Source organism: Mustela nigripes, chromosome 13, assembly GCF_022355385.1.
Source record: "Mustela nigripes isolate SB6536 chromosome 13, MUSNIG.SB6536, whole genome shotgun sequence".
Lineage (NCBI taxonomy): Eukaryota > Metazoa > Chordata > Mammalia > Carnivora > Mustelidae > Mustela > Mustela nigripes.
Window position 1 is genome coordinate 63,432,113 of NC_081569.1, and position 17,092 is coordinate 63,449,204.

At 53.8% G+C, this 17,092-nt stretch overlaps 1 protein-coding gene across 7 annotated transcripts in view; it reads left to right on the forward strand.

The window, feature by feature from the left end:
- Positions 1 to 17,074, forward strand: part of DUOX1 (dual oxidase 1) — a 32,556-nt gene extending 15,482 nt beyond the window's left edge. For 2 of the 7 annotated variants that reach the window (XM_059372735.1, XM_059372733.1), the window contains exons 13-28: positions 2,052 to 2,277; positions 2,547 to 2,640; positions 2,906 to 3,081; positions 5,101 to 5,170; positions 5,545 to 5,670; positions 6,217 to 6,395; positions 6,561 to 6,791; positions 7,329 to 7,428; positions 7,726 to 7,775; positions 9,157 to 9,284; positions 12,811 to 12,964; positions 13,385 to 13,617; positions 13,859 to 14,017; positions 15,087 to 15,242; positions 15,471 to 15,599; positions 16,257 to 17,066. In XM_059372735.1, the coding sequence (XP_059228718.1) occupies positions 2,052 to 2,277; positions 2,547 to 2,640; positions 2,906 to 3,081; positions 5,101 to 5,170; positions 5,545 to 5,670; positions 6,217 to 6,395; positions 6,561 to 6,791; positions 7,329 to 7,428; positions 7,726 to 7,775; positions 9,157 to 9,284; positions 12,811 to 12,964; positions 13,385 to 13,617; positions 13,859 to 14,017; positions 15,087 to 15,242; positions 15,471 to 15,599; positions 16,257 to 16,379 (2,334 nt within the window). In that variant the 3' untranslated portion in view covers positions 16,380 to 17,066. Of the gene's footprint in view, positions 1 to 2,051; positions 2,278 to 2,546; positions 2,641 to 2,905; positions 3,082 to 5,100; positions 5,171 to 5,544; positions 5,671 to 6,216; positions 6,396 to 6,560; positions 6,792 to 7,328; positions 7,429 to 7,725; positions 7,776 to 9,156; positions 9,285 to 12,810; positions 12,965 to 13,384; positions 13,618 to 13,858; positions 14,018 to 14,872; positions 15,243 to 15,408; positions 15,600 to 16,256 lie in introns of those variants that run through there. The other 5 variants (XM_059372736.1, XM_059372730.1, XM_059372731.1 and 2 more) reach the window with 5 other exon arrangements.
- Positions 17,075 to 17,092: the final 18 nt, after the last annotated feature.

Consider the following 17,092-nt stretch of genomic DNA (forward strand, 5'->3'; position numbering starts at 1 on the left):
TTGCCTGCATGCGGCCATGGGGTGACTCCAGGGAAAGTCAGGAGCCCTGACACTGATAATCAGGCCTACCGCACTTTTGGCCCAATCACCTGGCCTTTCTGTAAGGAGATGCTCTGACGCCTACCTGTGCGACTCCAGGGAGGGCACGTCAGAAGTTTATCTGCGTGTGTCACTCAGCTTTCTCCTCAGGACTGTCCAAGCCTTTCTGCCGTCACTTAACTCATTCTGACTAAAAGGCCGCAGGAAGCCCGGGTCAGTGTGGGGGCAGTGAGGGCCTTTGGTTCCCCCTTCCTTGGTGGAATGCTGCTGCCAGAGGCCTTCATGGGGCTTTGGTGCTCACTTTGCATACTTCCAAGAACTACTGAGAGGATGTGGGAAAACAAGCCAGGAAGAGAAATGCAAGGACTCAAGTCCCTATCAGGCACAGAAATAAAGTAGCCTGGGTCCAGGAGGGTGGAGAGGAGAAGCTTGGTAGAGATAAGATCCATCCAGCCCAGGTTCCACGCAAGGACTCTGTCCTGCCTCTGGGAAGAAAGAACAGCCACAGAAGGGAAGATAACCAGCACGGAATGATGGCTACAAAACAGCTAAGAGCTAAGCAGTGTAGGAGTTCAGCAAAGGTAGTGAGTTTTCAGGCTGGTGGACAGTCATGGTTCGGGTCACATTTGGTGAGAACTTAAAAAGAGGTGGAAAATTTTTGCTCAGAGGAAAGGAGCAGGAGGGACTGCACAGTGGTGCCCAGTAGAAAGGCAAACAATTAATGTTTGAGGAGAAGGAGCAGGGTTGGCTGGCCTGGGAGAAGATTTGTGAGGGAAGCGGCCAATTAATGGTCATTTACAATGTGCCAGGCACAGGTCTTTTGTCATTTACTCCCCAAGCCCATTGAACTGGAGTATGCACTAGAATGGAGGGATCCCCAGGAGAGGAGACTCATTGCGAGGGCCTGGGGGGGCCAGAGCACCTCTACTCAGTTGGGGACCCATCAGGACTACAGGGACTCCTTGTGCTGGGGGTGCGAGAGTGGGCTACTATGACTTGGGGGTAGCTGCCAACCCTCTCTATCTGCACAGTGCTTCCAGTTTTCAAGACATTTTCCACACAGTTTCTCTTGTTGATTCTCACAATAGCCCTGTCAGACAAGTAGGGCACATAAGGAAAATGAAGGCCAGACAACTGGAGAGACTTGCCTGTGGTCACACAGCAAGTGGGTGGCAGAGCTGGGACAGGAACCCGGTCTTTTGCCTCTAGCCCCAGGCTCTTTCCACTAAAGCTCCTTGTTTTGAAGCAACAAGGTTTGCCTCATGAAATCATAGCCAAGTTTGGACCGGGGGCTCCCGGTTGACAGGCAGGAGAAACAGGTCCTGTGGCCTGAGGCCTGCCTCCTTCCCCCACTGCCTGCTCTGATGCTCGGAAAGCTCCTGGATGGGCTGCAGATAGCCCACTGTGAGAATTCTCCTTTCCCAATCCCAGCTTTTTCTCAACTCAGCTGAGGCTTTTCTTTTCTTTTTTTCGAGTCAAAACTCCTTTGGGTGTAGGAGCAAGCTTGTACTGACAAAGGATCAGTTGACTGAGGCTACAGTGATATCTCAGGAATTCCAAAGGGAGGATTGTGTCCTGGCCTGGAAGGGGCAAGGAAAGGGAGAGTTGCCAGCCAACAGGGTCACTTACTTCTCTCTCTTAGCCTGCCTGGTTTTCTCTGTATGTTTACTTCCCTCTGTCTGTGTCTCTGAGCACTTGGAAGAACATGGTGGTCCACAGCTTCTGAGGTTTCTTGTGCTCAGGTCAAGACAGACCTGGGACCTCATAGTCCCATTCCACATCGCCTGCTTGGATCAAGTGTGCGTCCCTGATCCACCCAGCTACCATAGAGGACCAGAGCTCTGTAGAACAAATGGCCCTAGGGACCACCTGCAGGGCACAGGACAGGTGCTCAGGAGATGGTGGGGGGCAGACACCTGGAAAAGGCAGCTCCTATAAGCCTCAGCTGGACTTCAAATCAAGGATACCTTGTCTCCTTCTCTCTCCCTCCTTCTGCTACTGCCCGGGGGCAGGTGCTGGACATCGACCAGGCAGACGCAGGGACCCTGCCCCTGGACTCATCCCAGAAAGTACGGGAGGCCCTGACTTGCGAGCTGAGCAGAGCTGAGTTTGCCGAGTCCCTGGGCCTCAAGCCCCAGGACATGTTTGTGGAGTCCATGTTCTCCCTGGCCGACAAAGATGGCAATGGCTACCTGTCCTTCCGGGAGTTTCTGGACATCCTGGTGGTCTTCATGAAAGGTAGGGGAGAAGGGAGTAATCGTCCAGGTAGGCGGTGATAGAAGGGGCTAGAGACTGAGGCTGGAGGGTAGCTGACTCATTGGAGATGGGGAAGTGCCAGGCCAGGTCTCCAGCCACAGCAGGCATCTGGGAGCACCCAGGTAGAGATCAGGAAGCAGAGTGACCCCTTGTTGTGCTCAGCAGTGGGTCACACTCATGTGAGGCCCCTTCTGGCCAGCCTGGGGTTAGGCAGGTAGGTTGGGGCTCTCACAGGGTCCTCCTCCTCCCAGGCTCTCCTGAGGAGAAGTCTCGCCTTATGTTCCGCATGTATGACTTTGATGGGAATGGTCTCATTTCCAAGGACGAGTTCATCAGGATGCTGAGGTTGGTCCTGTGGGATGGCCAGAAGAGTGGGCCAGGACAGCGACTGCTGGAGGAAAGGAGTGGGGGCATGAAGGTGGGAACAGGAGGGTAAAGAGCAGGGGCCATATAGCCGAAGACTGTTATAAACTAGGAGGGGGCTTGGGATTTGGCCAGTTGGGGCCCTTCTGTATGGGCTCCGAATGCCTGGTGGGATGGCCAGTAGGTCCTCTTGTCTAGGCCTCAAGCTCCTTTTCTGGACCTGATGGCTTCCCTCCCCCATCCCCAGGTCCTTTATCGAGATCTCCAACAATTGCCTGTCCAAGGACCAGCTGACGGAGGTGGTGGAGTCCATGTTCCGGGAGTCTGGCTTCCAGGATAAGGAGGAGCTGACGTGGGAGGACTTCCATTTCATGCTGCGGGACCATGACAGCGAGCTTCGCTTCACGCAGCTCTGCGTCAAAGGTGGGGCAGCCTGGGCTTGGGGCTGACTGATGTAGCCATTAGACACAGCAGGCACAGTGCCTCGGGCCCACCTACTTTTAGAAGCCCGCAGAAATGTTTTAATCTCTTTAAAATCAGAAGAAGGAATAATAATAATGAATAGGTGGCAACATATCCAACCTGGATTATATCCTTCTATATACCAACATGACTGTAAAAAATATTTACCTTTTATAAATACATGTATTTACTTTTTTTTTTTTTTTTTTTTTTTTAAGGGCAGAAGTGGTTTAGTAAGTTGCCAGTGCCTAGGGCCCACAAGAGTCCTAATGCAGTTTTGCCCCAGGGGTCGGGGGGCAAGATCGGGATGGGGTGCAGGAACAGCAGATAAGACTCTGCCTCTCCCAGCTCTCTGTCAAAGCCCCTGCCCTGGGTGCCCAGCACCGGGGGAAACAGTGTCTCCCTATTACAGCCCTGGGCCATAGTCACCTGAGCTACAGGGTTTGGTGGCAGGTGTTGATGTCGGGGGAGGGGTGGCTCTGGTTTTGTTTGCCTTTATATTCCTTGTCTGTGTGCTCAGTTCATGTTTGCTTGAGTGCACGGAGACCCACTTCTGTTGTCCTTCCCCCTACTCCTGTCCCACTCGCGTCTGACTCAGGTGGGTGGGGGCTAGAGCCAGGGTGAGGAGGGGGCAGGTAGCAGGACTCTGTGGCCTCCTCCAAGCTATTACAGTACCATTACATTGTCTCACTGGGGCATGTTGAGACCAAACCCAGCCCCTCCCAGGATTACGAGAACATGGGGGAGTTGAGCAGCTCAGATCAGGGAGAGGGGCGAGTTGGGCAGGACAGAGCTAACACTCTGCTCAGGGCTTCCCTAGCCCGGGGCTGGAGAAGAGGTGCAGTGCAGTGCAGTGCAGACCCAGTACTCCCAATTCTCCTGCTTCTCACTTTTCCCAGGCAGCCAGGGCAGTAGGCACCTGGGCCTGAGGGCAGAGCAGGGGCAGGTGCCTGGAAATGAGCCCAGGCCAGAGTCCCAGGAACATCCAGCCCCTGGGGTGGAGGACCAGGCTGGGGGAGTGAGGATTATATAGAAGAGTACCTCTGGGTCCTATCTTGTTTTGCTTTTAGTTGTTGTTGTGTCTTGCTGTTTCCTTCAGATTTACTATGAAACATTTTAAACATACCTACAGAAAAGGTACAGAATAGCACAAGGATCATCCCTTTCCCTGTGCACCTAGATTTGCCTTTTGGTACCATTTTGCCCCTCAGTGCTCAGCCCAGACAGGCATAGCTGGCTCATGGGAGAGTATCTCCCTCCCCAGCATTTTATTATGAACATTTTAATTTTTTATTTATTTTTTTTAAATTTTTTATTTATTTGTTTGTTTATTTATTTTTATTTTATTTTTATTTTTTTATTTTTTTTAAGATTTTATTTATTTTCTGACAGACAGAGATCACAAGTAGGCAGAGAGGCAGGTAGAGAGAGCGGGGGGAAGCAGGCTCCCCGCTGAGCAGAGAGCCCAATGTGGGGCTTGATCCCAGGACCCTGGGATCATGACCTGAGCCAAAGGCAGAGGCTTTAACCCACTAAGCCACCAGGTGTCCCGGTTATGGACATTTTTAAACAGAGGAAGGTGGCAAGGATTTTATGGTGATCTCCATTTATGTACCTCCTAGGGCTACATTTAATTCCCAGTAGCTTTTAAGCTGGAGGGTTTAGCAGGGGTTTTGTGGCAGAATGGTCTCAGCAGGAAGATTGTATATAGTTCCTGAACTCTATCCCATAAGCCTGGTTCTAGTTCCAGAAGTGGGGCTGAAGGTGGACATGCACCCAGGGGACACTGCCTGGCCAACTTTGTTTTAGGTCTTCTCCCTGCCCACTCATGGTTGGGACTGGGTCCCACTGGGAGCAGAGTTTAAGGCTGGGGCACCCAAAAGGCAAGGATACTGGCCAAGGACCCTCTATGGTATGGATATGGGGTGAATGCCAGGGCTTCCTGGGCTCTGGGCCCTGAGCTGCTGCTCTGCGTTACAGGGGTGGAGGTACCTGAAGTCATCAAGGACCTGTGCCGGAGAGCCTCCTACATCAGCCAGGAAAAGATCTGGTGAGCTCTCATTGCAGAATGTTGGAAGGAGGGCTGAGGTGGGAGGATGACTTTTCTCTCCCCTACCTGCCTATGTTGTGCCTTCACACAAATTAGTAAAAAGGGTTCCTCACTCTAGGCAGACATAGCCCTGCACCAGGAAGAGCCGAGAACCTGCTGGATTTCAGTCCTCACCTACTTCCTGGGTCAGATGCCCTTGTGAAGGGCACCACTGTGTGTGTATCCCCAGGACATAACTCATTCTCTCTCTAGGTCTCTAGAGAATCCTGCTGTCCCCTGGCTGAGAGCTCTGACCCCTCTGAAGACAAACTGGGACAGCAGAGGATCAAGTGGCTCAGGTGGCCAAAATCCTCTCTCTCTCATTCCTGTCCTAGTCCCTCCCCCAGAGTGAGTGCTCGCTGTCCCCACAGCAACGCTGACGTGGAGTGGACAGCACAGAGACTGAAGTGCCCCATGGACACAGACCCTCCACAGGAGATCCGGCGGAGGTTTGGCAAGAAGTACGCCTGCTCCTCCCCTTAAGGCCAGGCAGGTCATTCATCCCTTCAGCATAAAGGGGTGTAGGCAGGAGGCAGAGTTCATGCCCAGGGAGATCATAGTCTGACAAGATGATCTGGTACATTGATAGAGTGTCCCACTGATGACTGTTGTAATAGTGGTCAGAGCAAGGGGCTTCAGAGCTCAAGGAGGTTCTCACCTCTGCCTGGGAAGTCAAGGCAGGCTTCCTGGAAGGGGTGTCTTCTGAGCTTCCAGCAAAGGGTGAGAAGAGAGCAGGGTAAGAAGGGCCAGCTGCAGACTGGGAGGGGAGAGGGCTATCTGAGTGTGAGTGGGAACTGGGCTAGAGGAAGAGCATCCCCTGGGATAAACTGACCAAGTGAGCACTTGCAAGGCTGTCCCTTCTCTGCTTGGAGAGTGTGGTAAAACCTTAGAGGGTCTGCACACTGTTTGGCTTGAGCAACTGATAGCCTTTCTTTGCTCTGGGAAGATGGGTGTGCACTGGGGGAGGGGGCACTCCATAGCCAGAGCCAAGATTTCCCATCTCCCAGGGTCACATCCTTCCAGCCTCTGCTGTTCACGGAGGCTCACCGGGAGAAGTTTCAGCGCAGCCGACGCCACCAGACCTTACAGCAGTTCAAGCGCTTCATCGAGAACTACCGCCGCCACATCGGCTGTGTGGCTGTGTTCTATGCCATTGCCGGGGGCCTCTTCCTGGAGCGTGCCTACTGTGAGTGTGGGCAGCCCTGCAGTCCCGGCTCCTGTGGGCCCAAGGGGACTTTTTGAACTTGAAGAGAGGCTCTGGGGAAGGTGGCCGGGGTGGGCCCTTAACCCGCCTCCGCAGCTCTCTGTCCTTTGCACTGCTCCCCTCTCACCCGCCTGGGCTCCCCGACAGACTATGCCTACCAGGCTCACCACACGGGCATCACGGACACCACCCGTGTGGGCATCATCCTGTCCCGGGGCACAGCCGCCAGCATCTCCTTCATGTTCTCCTACATCCTGCTCACCATGTGCCGCAACCTCATCACCTTCCTGCGAGAGACCTTCCTCCACCGCTACGTGCCCTTTGACGCCGCCGTGGACTTCCACCGGCTCATTGCCTCCACTGCCATCATCCTCACAGGTAGGGCCCCGCAGTCCCACGGGTTCTGTCCACATCCTCCTGCACCCTGCTGCCTGCCCCTCTGCTCTCCTTTGTGCTTGAGTGTAAGCCCCGGATGTCCTTCTCAGAAGGATGGAGCTGGCCCCATGGTGGTGTGAAGTGAGCCCAGGAGCCCCACATGCTCTCTTCCCATGCTCTCAGGGCCCCCTCACCAGCCTCTAGCTGACAAGTTACCCACACCCCAGAATGAGGGCACATCAATGCCTTCTTTCCCAGCTTTTATGTGGTAAAACGTACTCCTTGAGAGAAACCCAAAGAATGAACTTCCAATGGTATAATTTCAGATTCCTGTGGCTGTGCTCACAGATGGTACATATGGGGCATGGTGGAGGTGGGAGGGACAGGAGGATGATGAGAGACCAGAAGTGCAGACCCCTAAGGCCCTTCTTCAGGCCTCCAAGACTGGGTGGCTGGAGTCCTCCAACTTGGACTGAATGGGTTGAGGGCCCCCACCAGGCCACCCCCTGACTCACTCCCACCCTGTCTGGTCTTCCTTAGTCTTGCACAGTGCGGGCCATGTGGTGAATGTGTACCTGTTCTCCATCAGCCCACTCAGCGTGCTTTCCTGCCTCTTTCCTGGACTCTTCCATGACGATGGGTGAGTGAGTGGATGACTCTGTGTGTGCATGTGCATATGTGCGTGTATGTGTGCACATGTGCGTGCGTGCGTGTGTGTGTGTGTCAAGGTGGGGGATACTTTATGGAGCCAAATTTCCTTGGCTCAGAGGATAGTGTCACCTTCCAAGCGACAGGACAAACAATGATCAGCCAGAGCCCTGGCCCCAAGTGGGCAGAAAGGGAGACTGTGGCTGGGTTGGGGTGTTTCCTCTGGAAGATTCTTTCTGGAAGTCCCAGACATCTCTCAGCATCCTTCCTTGCTTTCCCTTCTCCACAGGTCTGAGTTTCCCCAGAAGTATTACTGGTGGTTCTTCCAGACTGTGCCAGGTGAAAAGTCCTCCCTACTCTGAATTTCTGGTTCTGGCTCTGAGCTCCTGGCTCTGGGTTCCAACTGCCATGAGGCAGCACTCACTCAGCTCTCAGCGTGGGCCAGGCTCTGCCCTCTGGTCCCGAGGACTCTCCGGGGCAGTAAGAGCCTCTGCTTCCCAGTCCTTCTCTTGGGAGTTTGGCTGGGCTCTTGCCCCAACTCTGAACATCCTCTGCTGTGGTATGGGAGTGTTCCCCTCTCCCTATACCCCAACATACACACCTACCATGACAGTGGCTTTGAGGAATGCTATGCATGTTGGAGAGATGGGGCTTGTCAAACTAGACAGAGCCCTCCACCCCTTGTAGTCTGTCTTGACAAGGGCTGTTTAGGGACATATCCCTAACTCCCCATAATCACCTATTTTAGAACTATTAGCTGTGAATCTATTCAGAAGCTTCTCAAACCTATTTATATTTTCAGTCTGTTTCCTCCTTGGGGTAATACATTTTCTACACTCCTCTCTGTGAAACACAGTATTTTTTTTTTTTTAAATCCTAAAACAATCTGCTTTGAACTTCAGAGTGCTTGCTAATTCCTGCACACTGGGATTTAGTGGGTAAGGCTGTGTTTATGCCCTCCTCTCTTTTCAGGCCTTTACAGGCTTTGGTTTAGATCCCTTCTTAACCTCAGCTTTTCCATACTGCAGGGCTCTAATCTTCTTAATTTCTGCCTCTCTCCTCCTTGACACTTGAGAGGCCATTCTCTGTCCTCATATTCCCATCCTGAATCTAGTATTGCTCTCTTGTGTACCCCAGGCCTGGGACCCCTGTGAGAGGAGGGTCCTCCCACCAGCACTGGGCTGAACACAGGGGTCTCAGGTGGCTGTGCTTACTCATTAATGGTCCCACAGTCCACGCTGTTGTAACCAAGGCAGGGGCTATGGGGCTTAGACAGAGTCTTGACTCCATGGGGGCAGGACCTGCAATGTCCAAAGTCTAACCCAGAGGGCCCAGAGTTGTTGCCCCTGCCTTCTTTCAGTCAGCACACATTTATATGAGGCCCACAGGATGCCAAACCCTCAGGAGGTGCTAGGATTCTGAGCTGAACCAGCAGCAGCCTGGTCCCTGTTCTTGTGGGCCCGACAGTGAGGGAAGTGACAGACAAAAAACAAATGACACCAGTACTCGAGAAATAACAATCAGGACAAGGCTTAGGAGGGATGAGCAGAGTCTGTTGAAATAAAAGGAATCTGTAATCAGTGGTGTGGGGAGAGAACAAAGGAGAAGCCTGGCTTCCACGACCCCCACCCAGAGCAATGAAGTGGGATGGGAACCCTGACCTCTGGCTGCCTCAGAACAGCCCTGCCCCTCTGCCCTTCTCCCCATGTTCATTTCGCAGGGCTCACGGGGGTGCTGCTCCTCCTGGTCCTGGCCATAATGTATGTCTTCGCCTCCCACCACTTCCGGCGCCATAGCTTCCGGGGCTTCTGGCTGACCCACCACCTCTACACCTTGCTCTACGTTCTGGTGAGGGCTCCTGGGGTCTGGGCGGGATGATCCCAGGAAGGCCATGATGGCTTCTCCATTCCCTTAGTCCTCTCAGGAACCCCCTCCACTTCTCACTTCACAGCTGGAGAATCTAGTGTGGGGCTGCCAAGCAGACAGACCCGGGGATGCAGCACCTGGAAGATGGATGCCCTGGCAGGGGTCTGGCAGTAGCAGCCCCACCAGGCTGGTCTGCATTCCTTGAGACACCCCCACATCATTTCTGCCTAGCCAGTGATTCTGTAGTTCCCCGGTGGCTAGTGTGAGCTCCTAGGTGGGCTGCCTACATGCAAGGGAGCAATACCCTTTCTATTTGAGAAAATGTATCTTAATTTGGTTCTGCCACTTTTGTTCCGATCCTGTTTTTTGAGGTCTTAGTACCCCAACCCCTCTGCCCAGTGGAGTGCCACTTGTAGAGTTAATGAGCTTGCTCAAAATGTTTTCACTTGGTCTATTGATAAGATGGATTTTTAAGACTCTACTTGTTCCCTTTCCTTCTCCTTAACCCAGGCTCTGCCTCCCTCTCTTCTCTTGTCGTCCTGTTCCCTTTATCTTCTGTGGGTTTGCCATCAGTTGCACAAGCTAGTTAGTTCCAGAGCTGACTCCAATCTGTGCCTGTGTCATGGTTCCACTTGGCTTCCCTACTTCATGGACACAGGCAGTTCCCTAAAGAGCACCCGAGAGTCCTGCTGAGAAGCTAAACTAAGTCCCAAGGCCCCAGCGTCCCCACCGATGATAGCTTGGCTGCCAACATTCAGAAGCACAGAGCCCAGATGGTTGCCATCTGTCACCTGGCTCCAGGCGGAACTGCACTCAGTCATGAGACAGAGGGAGAGAGTCCATGGTGGCCTGAGTTAGGCTGGCACCTGGGGGCTGCCCTGCCTCCTCTCAAGTGCAGTTCTGTCTTCACTGATCAGAGGGTCTGTTTCCCTGTTGCCCGAGGCTCAGCACTTCATGGTTCTGAAGATGAATACCCAGCGTTGGGTGAGGTTGTTTCCTAGAATTGGTGATGTTTGTTTCCAAAGGGATCTCTGCATTCTTTGGAAGCTGGCTAATTTGTCCCTCCCTTCCCACCCTTGCTAGGGTGGAGCCGCAGCCTCCTGGGTCACAGTTTCTGCGGGCGGGCGGAGGTGATGTTCTGGGTCCTGGTGAAAAAGCAGCTGTACTCGGTGGGAGATCCAGAAGGGTGGCCAGACTGACTCCCTGAGACCAAGACCCCTTTCTGACTTATTCCTGGGTTTTGGGGATCACTGGAGTTCAGAGCCACCCTTCCCACCAGCAAGGAAGTCAGCGGCTCAGAAAGGTGCGGGACCCTCTGCTGGGCAGTCCTAGAGCTGGCCGCTAGAGGGAGTCTCACCTGGGGGGATATCAGGGCTGAAACACCCACTTATCCCTCATGGCCACTTGACTTGGGACAGAAAGAGAAGCTACAAGTAAAGGACCCCAGTGTGGAGTGGACCCTGCAGAAGGACGTCCAGGCTCCTGATCCAGGCAGAAAAGGGCAGGACTAGCTCCCCCCACCCCACCCCAGCTCCTCAGCCAACCATGAATCTGCAGCAACTTTGTGGTTTAAAAGTAGGGCCAACACTAAATAGGATGTATAAACAGAGCGGTATGAGGTCACCCAGACATTGTGCTCAGCCTGGTTCAGTGCTCAGAAAGCCTTGGGGGTGGGTGTGGGCTCCATAATGAAAGAGGAGCTTGGGGAAAGTGGAGCCAGTTCAGGGAAGAGCCCAGAGAGGTTTGGGTTAGTCCTGTGGGCAGAGGAATACTAAGCTGGGGATGGGAAGAGCCGAATGAGGCGCCATAGTTCAGTTTAACAGTTGTCCGTTGAAGGGTCTAGTACACATTTGTTCGGTGGTACGCCGTAGTGAGGTGGAGGACGGGGAGACTCAAAGCTAGGCCCTCAGGAACTTGGGATTTGCTGCAGAGATAAGGGCCATGCCCTTGAAATGGTCAGAATGAGCAGACAATATAGAATTAATTGCTGAGCTGAGTGTTCCAAACAGTGAGTTTATAGTAGCTCACTGAAGGGAGTTTCATTTGGGCCAAACTGGTTAGGGAAGACGTTGGGGAGAAGATGGGACTTGAGCCAACCCTTAAGGAGAGGTAAGCTAAGATTTGACAGGGCAGAGTGGAATCTGAAGAGCATTCCAGATAGAATAAAGGGCATGAGCACTGGTGCAGAGGTGGAAATGATGACAGAATATTCAGGGCACAGATGGGACAGGCCTGGCTGTGGATGGCCCTAGGGTATTAGGTGGTGGCAGGACCTGTGTGGGCTGCAGTGGCCACTGAGGGGCTGTGGCTCAGTGGGGGGTCCGGGCCACATGGGACAGCATAGACAGAGGAGACTGGGCAACATGCAGGATCAGGGCTGGGAGAAGGAATAGAGAGCCAGTGGAGAGATGGAAAATGAGTGGCCCAAGAGAAGCAGCAGATGTGGCAAGGAATGGGCAGTTGCTAGTGCCACAGATGGCCAATCATGGGAGCAAATGGAAGGAGACCTTGGGGTCTGACCATTCATGGGACGGGTGAACCCCCAGCGAGCAGGTCCTGAGAAGAGGTGGAAGCAGAAGCCAGACTTACCAGACTTAGGAACAAGCAAATGGCAAGCATGGGGGCAAGTTGTGTCTGACCTTGTTAGACCAGCTTTTTGGGGAAAGGACAAGAGCTGAACAATTCCTCAGTTATTTCATGGAAAAGGGGGACTGGTTAGGTGTTCTTAGTCTCCAAAGGCAGAGGATAAATTGGGGAAAACTCCTTTTACTAACTCAGCAGTTATTAAATGCCTGCTGTGTGCCAGGCAGCAACTGGTAAGAGCTGAGAGTATGGTGGCAAAAAAAAAAAAAAAAAAAAAAAAGACAAACACAAACCCCCAGTCCAGTGGGGAAACATGTCAATGAAGAAACAACATTAGTGTGGATAATGACAAATGTTCTGACAAATTTTAAATACATTTTAAAACAATGAGAGAAGTAGCCAGGGGAAGAACCAGGGAGAAGGCATTCCAGGGAGAGGGCACAGCAGGTGCCAAGGTCCTGAAGCAGAAAGACTTGCTACGTTTGAAGAACAGGGAAGGGGAAACAGTGGCAGGCAAAGGCCAGAGCATCTCAAGATCCTGTGGTATAATGGGAAGTCCACTAAGGCTGGTTAAGTTGAAATGGCATGATAAAATGAACTTTAAAAAAGTCACACTGGCTGCCTTGAAAAGAATGGGTCACACTGGGCAGTCCTGTAGAAGACCACCCAGGAGGCTACTGCAGAAGACCCATCAAGAGTCAAAGGGGCTGGTTTAGGATGGTTCCAGAAAGGTGAAAGTAGTTGGGGTTGGAAGTGGTTGGATCTGGGAACCTGGAGGGAGCATGGTACACGGAGAGGTGGGGGTGGAAGGTGACCATGGGGTGGGGTGGGGTGGGTGGAGGATACTAGGGGCTAAGCTCTGAGCTGGCCACAGGCACTGTTGTGGGTATGGCTTGGTCTGAGCCGAATTCTTCACTCTGTCCAGCTCATCATCCACGGCAGCTTTGGCCTGATCCAGCTGCCCCGTTTCCACATCTTCTTCCTGGTCCCGGCACTGATCTATGTCGGGGATAAGCTGGTTAGCCTGAGCCGGAAGAAGGTGGAGATCAGCGTGGTGAAGGCCGAGCTGCTGCCTTCAGGTACCAGCCTAGACACAGTCAGGGACCACCTGGGTGGTACTGACAAAGCCCACAGGGCATGGCCAGAGCCTGGACCTTGCAGTCTCCTGGCCTGGCCCAGTGGAGTTGGCAGGGGCCTTGGGGTGGCAGTGATGAGGGAGCTGGCAAGAGAAGCTCTTGGCCAGGGGACCTGAGCCTCTCTCACAACAGAGAGGGAAGGAGCCCAGGCTAGGCTGCTCCTTTCCCTGTTGACCATGTGTACCAGTGCTTCACTGCCCCTCCTTCGGGTGGGCATGGCCCAAAGGGAGTAACGCCTTCTGGTGAGAAGAGGCCTTGGCATATTCCAGAAGGAGAGCTGAGGCTGCGGGTGGGGGAACTTTCTAGAGGCCACAATGGTGTTGGGTCCTGGATAGCAGCCTCCTGCCCACTTCCTTTCCTCAGGAGTGACCCACCTGCAGTTCCAGCGGCCCCAAGGCTTTGAGTACAAGTCGGGACAGTGGGTGCGGATCGCCTGTCTGGCTCTGGGGACCACTGAGTACCACCCCTTCACACTGACTTCTGCACCCCACGAGGACACGCTCAGCCTGCACATCCGGGCGGCAGGACCCTGGACCACTCGGCTCAGGGAGATCTACTCACCTCCAACAGGAGATGGCTGCGCCAAATACCCAAAGGTGACCAGACCCAGGCCAGATGAGCTACCCACCCCACACCCCCTTAGCAGGCCTTGCCCTGCAGCCCCAGGCTCCCCAGCGTCCCTCCCCTCCCCCAATCCAGAGACCGGTCTTTCCAGGTAATGCCATGGTACCCCCTTTCGCCTCACTCTATAAACATACCTGCCTTTCCCTGCCTCCCTCCTCTAGCTTCAGAACTATTGTGGTGGTGGAGCTTAACTCCAGCCTACTCTTCTTGCAGCTGTACCTCGATGGGCCATTTGGAGAGGGCCACCAGGAATGGCATAAGTTTGAGGTGTCAGTACTGGTGGGAGGGGGCATTGGGGTCACCCCCTTCGCCTCCATCCTCAAAGACCTGGTCTTCAAGTCTTCGGTCAGCTGCCACGTGTTCTGCAAGAAGGTGAGTGCCCTTTCTGCCTACCCCTGCTCCCTATCACTATGTCCATCTCTGCCTGTCCCCCCTGCCTCTGTTCTTCATCTGAAGAACAAAGCACAGTTGGCCTGACCCCAGAGTCGTCAGGGTATCCTCAGACCCTAAGGAACAGAGTTGGAGAGGGTTAAAAAACCCTCTCTCTGTCTTAGAGAGGTGGCCAGTCCCTGAAGGGAGCATTGTTAGGTTGAGAGAAGGAAGGGAACATTTGGGGTGGGGCAGAAGTGAAACAGGCTCTGCATTCAAGAGGAAGAAGAGGGGAGGTGGTGCGAGGCAGGCTGGTGGGCTGGGTTGGTTCCAAGAACACAGCCCAGGCCCTCAGGCCCCCTCCATCCCAGTCCCTTCACCCCAGCCTGGACCCAGTAGCAGGCCCCTGCTTGTTTCTCTGGGCCTGGCGGGTGAGTCAGGGGCACAGGAACGCAGCAGGCAGAGGCCCAGCCCATGCGCTGTCAGCACTTGGAGGGTGACAGACCGCTCCTCTTCTCCGCTGTCCATGCCAACTCTGCCTCTGCTTCTTAACTCACACAGCTCCACTTCATCCTCTTCAGAAGTTGGACGTGGGTCTCTCTGTGGCAGCTTCCATCCTTTCAGTCTCTCTTTGAGCCCATTCCCATCTGCTCCAGGAAGCCACCTGGGTCTTCCCTAAGGCTGCTCTGTGATGTGCCCCTTAGTAGAACCCTATCCCTCTGGGCTAGGGTTTAGAGCCTCGCAGCCTGAGGAGGGCCCATTGGAGGGAATGGCAGGGCAGGCTCGGACTGAAAAAGCTGCTTCCCACCCCATCAGACCTTCAGCTCACTTGACAAGTGTCCTTTTTCACCACCCCAGGTTATCAAGCCTTCTACCTTTCTATGCTCTGGGATAACTCCACACATACTCCCCACCCAGAACCTGGCCTCATGGTCCCTGCAACACACCATCCCCCAGGGTGTCTGGGAAGAGACACAAGCTGGCCAAGACCGGAAGAGTTCTGTTGCTGGATCCCTGGGATATGGGGACCCTGAGCTAAGCCAGGTCCTGAGCTCCCACCATGTGTCCCCAGATCTACTTCATCTGGGTGACGCGAACCCAGCGGCAGTTTGAGTGGCTGGCTGACATCATCCGGGAGGTGGAGGAGAATGACTGCCAGGACCTGGTGTCCGTGCACATCTACATCACCCAGCTGGCCGAGAAGTTTGACCTCAGGACCACCATGCTGGTAGGGCAGGGCGGCTAGGTGGGTATATGGGTTGGTAGGGTGACACAGATGGCCAGGCCAGGTGCGTGGACAGCCAGGTTCAGACAGCAGGAGGCACAGAGATGGTGGTCCTGATCCACAGCCTCCAGCTCCCTCCCCACCCCATTCTCTGTCTCCTGAGCTGCAGGCTGGCTTGGTCTAGGCATGGACCCTGACTGTCCTTGGCCTGACCTACCCCTGTGCCCCCAGTACATCTGTGAGCGGCACTTCCAGAAGGTGCTGAACCGGAGTCTGTTCACGGGACTGCGCTCTGTCACCCACTTCGGCCGCCCCCCCTTCGAGCCCTTCTTCAAGTCCCTGCAGGAGGTCCACCCGCAGGTCAGTCCCACCCCATATGAAGGTTCTCCTGGCCTTTATCCCCGGAGGTCTGAGGAAACCTCCCAGGTCATCTCCATGAGGGAAGGAATTGATGGGTGATGAGAACACATCACCCAGGAAATAAGTGGGTTTCATGGAGTAGAGAAATAGTAGGGGTCACTCTGAGGGGCTAAGGGGGGAGCAGCAACAGAGATTGCTTCTTTTAAAGCCAAGGTGCCTGTCTAGAGGGAAGGGTGCAGTGACTGAGCTCGTCCTTACCGTAAAGTCAGAGCTACTCTTACCATGAATACCCAGCCAGCCCTCACCCTAGATGCTGATCTTTACCATGAACGCTGGGATAGCCACTGTCTCATAATGGCCTAGCCCTCAGTGAGACACTAAGCTAGCCTTTAACTGGAACGTTTATTAACCCCGCCTTGATCTGAAACACTTATCATGTCCCCAAAGCTGACAAATGCCTTCAAGGAGCTGGAGGTTGGACCCACACAGAGCAGGTCTACCAAAACTGAGCTAGATGTAAATACATCGAGCCAGTCCTCACCACACATGGTGCAAAGCAAACCTTTACCAGAAACCTGGAAGGAGCCCTCATCAAGGACTCTTGTCTGTCTTTAACACGAACACTGAGCTAGCCTTCACGTTCCCCTCCCCCAACAGGTCCGGAAGATTGGGGTGTTTAGCTGTGGCCCCCCGGGCATGACCAAGAATGTGGAAAAGGCCTGTCAGCTCATCAACAAGCAGGACCGGACTCACTTCTCCCACCATTATGAGAACTTCTAGGCCTCCTGCCCAGGGGTTCTTCCTACTGCCCAGCTGAGCAGAGGTTTGGGCCTATACCTTACTCTGTACTTCCTATTTCTGACTCCCTCTGCCTCCTCCCCATTCCCACCTCCGAATTTTGGTCCAGGTGGCCATGGTCAGTCATCCATATGGGTTCAGAGACTCCCAAGTCCAGAATGTCTCAGCCTGGAGAAGGGGGAGGCACTGGCGGGGAGACCTGGCAGGAGAGCTGTTATTACTTTGGGACAAAGTGATACCTCTTCTTCCAAGCTAAGAAAAAGTCTCTAAAGACTGGAGCTGACAAGCAGTGCGTATGTGTATTAGGGAGCTGTGAGCCTAAGGATGGAGGGGGAGCACAGATGCTGGCATCTTGGAACTCTCCCACCAAAAAAGCCTCCCCCTCCGCTAGGCTCCCCACTGTCAAAAGGGCTGGCAAATGCCTTGGGGTGGGGTAGAGGCTGGGCCCCAAGAAAGAAGTCTACAGGAACCCCCTCAGCATCCTAGTCTAACAGCACAACTGATCTTCTCTCCCCAGTTTTTAAACGTGTACTGTAGTCAGAATCGGGCCCAAAATCTATGTAGTGCTCCTCACGCCTTGTCTCTTCTTCCTACTGCAGCAGTCTCCTTTACAAATAAACCACTTTTCTGCCCTCTGGGTTTCTTTATCCTGCCTGAGAGTGGGGTTGGGCACTGGCAGAGGAAGCTACTCCACC